This window comes from Haplochromis burtoni, unplaced genomic scaffold (assembly GCF_018398535.1).
Source record: "Haplochromis burtoni strain Fernald_Lab_line unplaced genomic scaffold, NCSU_Asbu1 Contig_1807, whole genome shotgun sequence".
Taxonomy (NCBI): domain Eukaryota; kingdom Metazoa; phylum Chordata; class Actinopteri; order Cichliformes; family Cichlidae; genus Haplochromis; species Haplochromis burtoni.
In genome coordinates, this window is record NW_024584168.1 from 5492 (window position 1) to 16104 (window position 10613).

General features: G+C 37.1%; 1 protein-coding gene across 1 annotated transcript; it reads right to left on the bottom strand.

Annotated features, from left to right (window-relative positions):
- Positions 1 to 979: 979 nt before the first annotated feature.
- LOC102298228 lies at positions 980 to 3110 on the bottom strand. The gene is made up of 6 exons (XM_042217312.1): positions 3064 to 3110; positions 2489 to 2883; positions 2394 to 2432; positions 2188 to 2298; positions 2033 to 2095; positions 980 to 1097 (listed from the first exon to the last, which is right to left on the bottom strand). Exons 1-6 carry the CDS (start codon positions 3108 to 3110, stop codon positions 988 to 990), a joined length of 765 nt encoding a protein of 254 aa, XP_042073246.1. The 3' UTR covers positions 980 to 987.
- Positions 3111 to 10613: the final 7503 nt, after the last annotated feature.

Consider the following 10613-nt stretch of genomic DNA (forward strand, 5'->3'; position numbering starts at 1 on the left):
AACCAGATTTTTATATAATATTTATATTAACAGTCCTTTTATTTTATAATCGTGTAGCAACCCAGGGTCACGGTGGGACTGGGCTCTGTTCTGGGATGCTTGGGGAAAAGGCAATGACCACCCTGCTCTCCATTCTATCATAGATTTATTCAACATTTGGTTTAAAAACATGAATACAAACTAAATCTAATTAGGATTTTTGCATATAAATGAAAAGATGGCTGTGAATATTTATACCTGCCACTGAATGTACCATCCACCTGTTTATCTATCAGGCCTGCAGCAGGTAAATCTTATTCATGAAATTGCAATGAAATTTTAAGGTACAAGGTAAAATGAATGAATGAATGAACGAATAAATGAATGCAAAGTGCCTTCTAAAACTTTACTTTAATGAAAAATATGAATTAGTCATTAATTTTAAAATACCAGATATTTTAAAGGTTTCAGTGAAGTTGCACTGTCATGGTTAGGTAAAGTGCATTACATATATGTGTGTGTATGTATGTGTGTCATCAACAGCTATAACAAAGCAGGGTTTGAATTCAAGATAGACTGATGACACTTTCAAATGGAACACAGCCTTCTATGGCTGCAGCTGAACTTTGACTTTAGAAGCTGCATAATCTTTGCCTCAGTTGTACTGAGACCACACAGAGCTCTCTCTCTTCCTGTCATGTACCTCATTCTTTGCAGATCAGGGCATTAAACTCTGACAGTCTGTGGCATTTTTGACTCCTCCTCCATCACCACCTTTCAGTGTATGACTTTTTCCTCTTAGAACAAAGTCGCATAAATAAGAAAGACACAGAGATGCAAAGAGTGAATGTAAACACAATCTGTATATTACATTTTATTTATTTGTTTTTTTTCAAGGTGTCCTAACACCTGCCACACATGCACAAAAACACATCAGCATATTAACATAAATCATGAGTTCAACTTTTAAAATTCTCAATTCTGTGCATTTCCAGCCACTTGCTGAGTCTATCTTGTGGCGGCATACACAACATGGGGCTCCAGTTCTCTCTGTGTCGCAGGCCTCCAACTTCTTTTGGCTTTTGTCTGGAAACTCAGAGCTGCATAATTCAAATCATCGGGGCTCAAATTCTGAAAATCATATTTAAATGCTGTATCATTTATACAACTCATTTAAACACCCCCCCCCCCCCAAAAAAAAAAAAAACCCAAAAAAACAAACAAAATGTGGAACTATTTCAGCATCTAGCTATCACTAGAGAAGAGGAGTAATTATTTTTTTTCATGTGGCAGGTAATTTCAAATTTAAATTTTCAAACAGCTCAATAAATGTTACCAAATGCAAACTGTTTATGCAAAGTTTGTCACAAAATGTGTCCAACTGGTAATGTACAGCTACTGTATTTAGCAGGGAGTGAAAAAAAATTGTGGCACAGAAATGGAGAAAGTTGTAATAGACAAGACATGAGAGCAAGATGAGATGTTATTTTCAAACGTAAGGTCTGTTGAGGAAGTGAAATTTTACAAACTATAAATTCAATTATTGCATTTATGTCCTGATTTTATAAAATTATTTGTGTTTTTAAATAAAATATCAGATCCATACATGAGTTTTTGTTAAATAATTGCCAAACAAAGTGAAATATACAAATTCTGTATTATTCAAAAGTTGCATGGAAAACAGCACTCCGCAGTTTGATAAAGTTAACTGTGGTCCAAACTATTTCAATTTTGGTGATGATGCTGATCAGATTCAATCACCAAATTTTAGATTTTATACTAACTTTTTAGTGTCTAGTAGTTGGAAATCAGCCATAAAGCTTGTGAAACATCTGTTTATGTCTTGTTGAATTTAGTTGGCTAAATCCACAAGGAGCAGTAAATATTGGATTGCAGTAGAGGTGAGCAATTCACAGCATTTACATGAAAATGTACTGGAGCTCAGAAGAAGTTCTGAGTTTTTGTTTCCCTCCTACTTTAACTTTAACCCCTCCTTAATGCATGTTTAAACGCAACTTTTAAATCACAGCATACAGTTAACGTATGTATAAAAAAAGAAAGAAAGAAAAAAAGGGGTTTACCGTGCTTCTTTCTGGCTGAAGTTCATCATGTGCAGCTAAAATTCCAAATAAACAGTTAATTACCTGCCATGATCTGGCTTGCGAATCAGCTTACAAGAATAAGTGAAACAACATATAGCAATTTTACCTGTTTGAAGTTTCCTGATTTTTAGAACCAGAATAACAACCACTATAGTCAGTAAAGCAGTCACAACACCCAGCATGATGCTCATCGGGTATGTAACTCTATCAGGCCCTTCTACAAAAAGAATTAGTTTTAACTTTTTCCATCTGGTTGCTGTAGAAATATCATTATACATTATGTGCAGAATAAAAAAATAAAAAAAATCTTACTTTCAGTTTTAAAATCTTCTGTATCATTGGAGCCACCACCTTAAAGAAAAACAGAGATAAGACAACTTTGCGATTTCTTGTTTTTAAGCCATGTCAGTGCCACATATGATGTACAAACTGAACTGAAAGAGAAAAATCAAGCTTACGCTGGATTCTTAACTCTGTTGCACTGGAAAATACTGTGTGTGCACTTGTGTAAAAGCCACAGAAGTACAGCCCAGCATCAGATATATTCACTTGCTTTATTTTGAGAAAGACAGAGGTAACATTTGAACTCATTTCAAAGAGTCCATTTTTAAATCCATAACAGAATGAAGGTTCACTGCAAGATTCAATCACAGAGGAAATACAGCTGGGCTTAGTTTTGTTGATCACTCTGAACCAGCCCGTCGCTACTAGATTTCCAGAAATCTTTGAGCATCGCAGTGTAACTTCTTCCCCCGGCTGGACCTGCACAATCTGAAACTCAGAACCTGAAACAAAGTTCCAGATTAAAATGAAAGAACATGAAGTATATGTTTGAGCCCAATGGCCAGTTACTGTAACAGGGTAACATCAGTAGATGTGGTTTACTTACTTTAATGTAATGTGATCTAATCAATCAAAGTAAGTAATGCTAATCAAAGTAACTAAGAGAGTAATATTGAGAGTAATAAGGTGCCAGTACTTACTGAGACTGCAAAGAGACAAAGCTGTTATCAAGATGAAACTCCTCATCATGTGTTTAATGTGTCACTGTAAAGATAGTTTGTAGCACAGCAATTATAAATGGGCTTTGAGGGGCGGAGTGTTTTTGTTTTCCATCCTGCCAATGACCTGCCAGCACAATGCAATACCTTCGCACATATTTTAGCTTCCAGAAATATTGAATAGAAATACTTGAAACTTTTCAAAAGTACTCAACTACTCAAAAAGTACTGCAAATTTGAATATGTACCCATTTTTTTGAATATACAGTATGGTTGTTTATAGGCTTTGTTATACTCACAGTTTCTCTTGATTCTACATGAATTTTAAAGTTAGCAAAATGTTACAATCAGTTTACAGATTTAAATTGCACACAGTGACACTTTATTTCTGTGTGCCATATTTTCCTTTGACTATTATTGATTTCCACATTCATTCATTCATCAGTTTTTATGAGCTTACAAACAGTAAAAAACATCACTATATACATTATAAATTTAAGAATGTAAGTGTGACATCATAGGAAAATGTGGTGGGAGTGGGAATGACTACAAAGATGGTTTAGAATGGTTTTCAATGGTGGAAATAATAGGGTGGTTGAGAAGTCATTTAGCCATTTAGTGGTGCTTAAGGAACTGCATTCAAGAAATAAACAAAATAAAGCATTTCTCACATAGGAAAACTGTATGCTATGATTTTAAATTGGATTTAAACATGCCATTGATGAACAACAGTGTCTGTGGCATCAAAGTGAAAATTCAAGAAAGAATAAAATAGAATCTTTCATTTTCTTTAACCTCAGCTAAAGAAAATAAAGTATTAATAAACAATCATAAAACTCAGCCTGAAATGTATATGTGAATATAGAACACAATGAGACCGGATTTTTTGTCCTTTCAGTTAAATCTAATTGCAGAGACCATCTTCCAGAGAATAAAATGAAAGGAGTTCCTCAAGCACAGCTAAATGGCTAAATGACTTCTCAACCACCTTATCAGAGGAAGTGCAGCACCTTATAGCTAAATTTACCTGTTTGAAGTTTCTTCATTTTTAGAACCAGAATAATGACTACTATAGTGAGTAAACCAGTCAGACCACCCAGGATGCTCATCAGACGTGTCATACTATCAGGCTCTTCTAAAATAATTAAGATGAAAACATTTCAGTGTGGTTATTTCTGCTATATTAAGTTTGAAAATGAAACTTAGAAGTAAAATCTTTAAGAGAGAAAAAAACCTCTTAATTTCAGTTTCTACATTTTTACATATCAACATAAAAAACAGAAGCTTACCTTGAATTCTTAACTCTGTTGCATTATAATAGACTATAAGTCTATTGATGTAAAATCCACAGAAATACAGCCCAGCGTCAGATATATTTGCCCTCTTGATTGTAAGAAAGATATAGGTGATGTTGGAACTCATTTTAAATTTTTCATTTTTAAATCCAGCACAAAACGAAGCTTGACTATGAAACCCAAACATTGAGGAGATACAGCTGGTAGTTTTGTTGACCATTCTGAACCACTCTGTGTATGTTTGAAGACTTGAACTGTTGGAGCACTCAAGTATGACTTCTTTACCAGCTTGGACCTCCACAGTCTGAGACTCAAAACCTGAGACAGAGATCCAGCCTAAAAGAATACATATAATCTGAGTGAACAGTTAGTGTAATAGGATAACAACAGCAGATTATTTGGTTTAATTAATTTATTGTTTTATAACAGTAGCAGTTATAATTTAAGATTAAGAAGGTACCAATACTTACTGAGACTGCAGAGAAAACAAGTAGAAATGAAAACGGAGTTCCTCATTGTGCCTTTAATGTGTCACTGCAAGGTTAGTTTGTAATGCACAGCTTTTACAAAGGGGTTTAGAGGGGCGTGGTATTTTTGTTTGTTCATCTTGTCAAAGATCTGCTAACACAATGCAATGTCTTTGCATATATTTTAGCTTCTTTAGTGCTTTGAGATACCTTTAACATATATTGTAGAATGATATTTGAAATATGATTTTACCTTATATCTGTTTCAACGCTTTTTTCCTTTACATTGCTGTTGGGTTTTTAATCCAGTTCAATATATTGCCATTGTGTACTTGTTATGATGGTTATTGGAGTGTTTTTGCATTAGTGTATTTTTGAGGCTTTGTTAATCATTATTGTTATGTTCTCTGAGTGACTGTTGCGTCTGCTTTGAGTTCACGATGTATTGTGTATTTCTTATTAGTATGGAAGAAATGTTAAGTTCTGGTTTTTGCAATTATTAGTTAAGACTTGAGAGTTCTTGGATTTTGTTTATGTTAAGCTCATCTAGTTTTCTTAAGCTCCTAAATTGCTCAGCCTTTCATTCTCTGTTTGTTAGGTCTTTTTGTGTCTTCACCCCTTGTGTTTTAGCCTCCCTTGGCCTTCATGTGTTTCATGTCTGCCATGTGTTTTCTTGTTGTCAAGTTCGGGTCTGTTAGGTTTATATTGTTGATTGTCATTTATGCTTAGAAATATATACTCTATATGCTTAGAGTTTTATAATCGATTGCATAATGATAGATGTCTGATCCTTAGCAGTCTGCAAAGACTGTGTGCCTCCCAGAGTACTCTGGGAGGCACACAGATCTTAAGGTCATGAGAGAGGTCGTACCTGATTTATACTATAGGAGGACACGTACTCTGTATCTGTTTAAGTATAAGTGCCTGTTGTTTAGGTGGACCGCTGGACTCCTGGCACCAGAGTTTAGGGAAGTCATTCACAGGGTCACATCTTGCCCCCCCACACACACACACACAAACATACATACCTACACGACATACAGACAAGGTATTCTTTGTTCACATGTACGCCTATGTGAGATGTCATATGTTAATGAACCTATGCATATTCATGTAACCACAACAGAAGGAGCGCTACAGGGAACCTGGCTGAGAGTCCGACGGAGGTCAAGTGGGCGGAACAACACTCGACTTCAGTCGGGTCTCCCTTGTGCACTAGCAATACAAAGAACTTTGCCGACTTGCGTCTTGCTTTGCTGTTGTAGTAAAATTGTCTCGTTCCAGTGGTGGGTTGGTGCTAGACAAACCCATCATGGTCTTATCTGTATTTTTATGATTCTTGTTTTGTGTTGAAAGGTCTTGTGTTTCTTGTACAAAGTGTTTAGTTTTACTCTCCCCTGTGTCGTCATTATGTTTTATTTTAGTCAGCTGTCCTCATGTGTCTCCACTTCCTCTGATCGCCTCATGTGTGTATTTAAGTCCTCAGTGTCACTTTGTTCATTGTCATGTCATCTGTGTTCCATCCCTCATGTCAGGTTAAGTGTTTTTTCAGGATTTTGTGCAGGTCATGTTCATGTTATCTAATTCATGTATTTCATAGTTTCTTCATGCACCTGCACAAAATCTTGTTCATAGTCATTTTCCAATAGTCATTTCTCATAGACATTTCTAGTATTTTCCAGTTTAGGTTTTTGTTATGTCTTTTGTTTTGCACTCTTGTTCTCGGCCCAAATACAGGCTCGTCTTCAGTTTGAGATTCAGTATCTGTGTGTCTGTGTCTCCTTATCTGTGTCTGCTCTTGGATCTACCTCAAACACTCCACACACTCTACACGGTCCGTCTCAGCAGACTGTGACAGTTAGATCATGTTCAGCTATGTTCCCCAGGTATTTCCTTTCTGTCCTGATTCCCTCTTGTATATATTATCTGTGCCTCCCCTCGTCCAGTGTTGCTGTGTGCCCTGTGGTAATCCTCTGTACAATGATGTCTGTTTAGTATCTGCCTTCCCAGTTTCGTTCTTTAACTGTAGACCCAGGAATAAACCCATTCCAGCCACCACTGCCTGACACACAAAGCTTATCATGACAATACTCCAAGGTGTTTATATTCCTCTACTATGTCCAAATTGGCCCCCTGGGCAGAAACAGAGATCATTGATGTCCCAGGTCTCAAAAGTACACAAAGGTTTCCTTTGACTTGATAATTGATAATTCTCAAGTCCAAGATGACAAAGGAATCCACAACGGCCCTGATACTTCAGGTCAAAACAATGATTAATTTTCTTCCCTCATTTTTTTTTTGTTTACTATGATAAATATGGTAAACACTGACATGTGTTGATATTCCTCCAATGGGTTAAAAAAGAGCCTCTGGTCTTTGTTTACCCATTGTCATTCACAAGAAACTAAAATATAACTTGAACTAAATAATATTTTTTTTTCCAAGATGAAAATAATTCAATCATGTGAGATTTATATGGACATCAGCAACCAGAATTTGTTGGATTCAGTTATGTTGCTATAACATGATACAATCTAAATGTCTAAATGGTAATTAAGTTATGTGCATCCATAGGAAGTCACTCTGTCCATTTTCAGTGATATTTCACACGCATTTGTTGTTTTTTAATCAGACTGTTTATACCACATGTATCAAACTCAAGGCCCGCCATGTCATTTTATGTGGCCCATGAGAGCTTGTGCATGATTGTCTTACAATAAGTGTACTCTATGAACATGTTGATTGTGAACTACTGTCATTGAACTTTGATTAAGCCCGCAAACACGGTTAGCTGCAATCAACACCTTAATTACCATGCGCATGGAAGAGCAAACAGAGTCATGTGAGCTCTGAGCTCTCAAGGCATCGCATTGCCTATTTATCTCACCATAACAACAGTTTCTTTTTCTTTTCAGGCTCTGCGGTCTCCACCCCATCATGTCCAAAACTAAACTAAACTTTGGCACAGTTTCTCATTTCTTAGGTCAAGTGCGGTGTCTTCACTTTTTGGCATACCGACCTGAGCCTCAATCTTTCCATCATCACCTATTATGGCTCTACACACTGTCTCACACATTCCACATGCATGGCGCAGTTCCTCATTTCAGCTGTGTCTGAAACTTTTTATAGCAAAGCAGAAACATATTACAACATACAAAAATCAGTTGTTGGCCCTCAGTGACAGATTAAGTCACTGAGGGCTATCTAGTCCCCAAATGACATGTCTACCTTTCTCTGAATCCTCCTTCGCTTTTTGCAATTTTGCAACATACTTCATGCATTTTATCCCACGGCGTTCACTTCAATGACGAACTGGCGAGATAAGTCAGTTTGGAAGAAGATAGGAATTGTGGAAAACCTCTCTTTTAAGTGGTCAAAACCTGAGCAGCCTGACTCCACTAAAAGGGATAACCTCTGGACCTCCTTCGCCTGCGTCGCCGCCCCTGCCTTCCGTGCGGCCAGCCTCCGCACCTCCTTCGCCTCTATTAGATTAGATTAGATTAAACTTTATTAATCCCTTGGGTGGGTTCCTCTGGGAAATTCAGGTTAAACACGATATATAAGTCTCTTAGGTAACTTAAAAATGTTATTGTTTGGCTTTCATCAGTGTTTTATTTGTTCCGGAGTAAATCGGTTTGGCTGAGATTAAAGTTATAGTTTTCACACAGCTGAATAAACTTCAAACAGAAAACTTATTAAACAGAAGTGTGAGATGGAAGAGAATTTACTCCAATGTCGTGTTACATTTTAGGGAGCAAAGAGCAGATGACTCTTTGCTCCCTAAAATCCACCGAGACAGGTGACGCAAATCTGATGGCTTGACCGTCCCATTTCACAGCCTCGCACTTTTGGCCTTCTTGGTCATCGGAGGACTCGTTCCACATTGGCCGGGTCCTCTGAAGGATGCAGCACCTGAATTGAGACACAGCTTGTGTCTCATTCTATGGATTTTACAATACATGCAGCTGAGCGGGGTGAGCTGCAAGCATTTCAACCTTTTCAGTTACCCTATCAGTAAATGCATTTGAAAAGAGTGAATCCAACCTCTGCTCATGGTTAAAGTCACTTAGATCAACTATATTTGTTGTCCTGATGCACGCAAAGAAACAATGAAGTAAAGTAAGTAAGTGTGAAAACAGAGCAGCATTTGTTGCGTGTGGTTTGAAAGGCTAGCGTTTCTGTGGTTTTCAATTCGGCTGATAAACAGTGCTGTCACCACAGTGGAAAATAACAGGGGGAGGTGCACATGACCTGTTGCGCGCCAGAATGTGCACAAGAACATGGTCAGGCAGGAAAACTGTTGATATACACACTGACTGTGTCAGGCTGTAATAGAGGAAAATTAAAAAAAAAAAAATCCCTAAAGCTGGTGAAATTAAAATAAATTCAGAAGACGTTAGTTTAGTACAATTCATGTAATATTAAATCTGTGGTTTCATCATTTCCATCAGCAAAGATATAAGAAATGAGCAAATTTTTACTATTCCAGAGATTTTATTCGTGACTCATACACTGCTTTTCTTCAAAGCTTGCAGGATTGAAAAAATATATTTTCAATTACCTTTCATTATAAAACATTGTATTATCTTTGAATATTTTTTTAAAGTCTGTAAAAATACAAAGGCTGACGTTATCTAGTCAACAACAAGTACTTCAAGTTTCACTCCCTCTTCTTAAACTTTGCTGTGAACCATTACTGACTGTACCGTTCAGCTGTGCTAGGACCACACTGTGAAGTCTCTTCCTGTGAAGTAATCAGTATCTCACTTATGCCTCCCTCCCCCCAAAGACCACGTGACTCTTCGTATGACTAACTTTATATGCCCTTGTTTAATTCAGATAAAGACAAATTATGGCAGAAAAAACAGACACAAAAATGGTCCAGGGTTATAAAGACTTAATCACTAAACACATTTTCCCATCATGAACACAGCAAATAAGCTCTATACACTGGCAGCATTAACAACACGAGTTTCCACTTGTGTCTCTTTTGCAGGCCTTCTGCTTCTTGATGTTTGTGGGTGGAGTCTCAACACTGCAGAGTTCAGGTAAACATTCTGTCCACATTCTGTAGGTGAAAAATTTACAGTCACATACCAAAACAACCACAGAGTCAGTACTTTTACTATCCTTGACTGTAACAGTCTGATAGCATATGAGAGATCATTCTGGGCTTGGCTTAAAAAATAGTAGGGTGAGAACCAGTCAATGTTAGATTTCAGTGCTTCTGATTTCGAGAGCATCTGAAATCTACCACAGCTGTCTGTGGTCAAGAGGCTAGGTAGAACCTGATTTCATATTTAGAAGTGGCCCAGCCAGGCAGCAGAATCAAACCTCACTGCTGTGAGGCAACAGTGGCAACACTGCACCACTAGATTTACTTTAGCACTCTGGCATGATAATTATTTTAACATACTAGCTGCACATTTGAGCTGCAAAAGTTTAACCATGATACATGAGTCACTGTATCACAGTAGAAAGAAGAAAATGCAGAAACCACATTAGTCTGTGTCATTTGTAACTGTGTGTGCTGGACCAAGTTTAAAAAACGCAGGAGTCACAGGAATTATTAGGAAAAATAGGTTTTCCATTTATTTAACTCAAAAATTATATTTACAAAAGTAATAAATGTTGAGCTCATAAAAGACGTCAAAGAAACAAAACTGGACTCGGGCAACGAACTGTGAACAAACCAAACAACTGCCCAAACAAATATAACTGACCTAAACAGGAAGTGACACACAAGGGTATCCATAATGGCTGATTAGA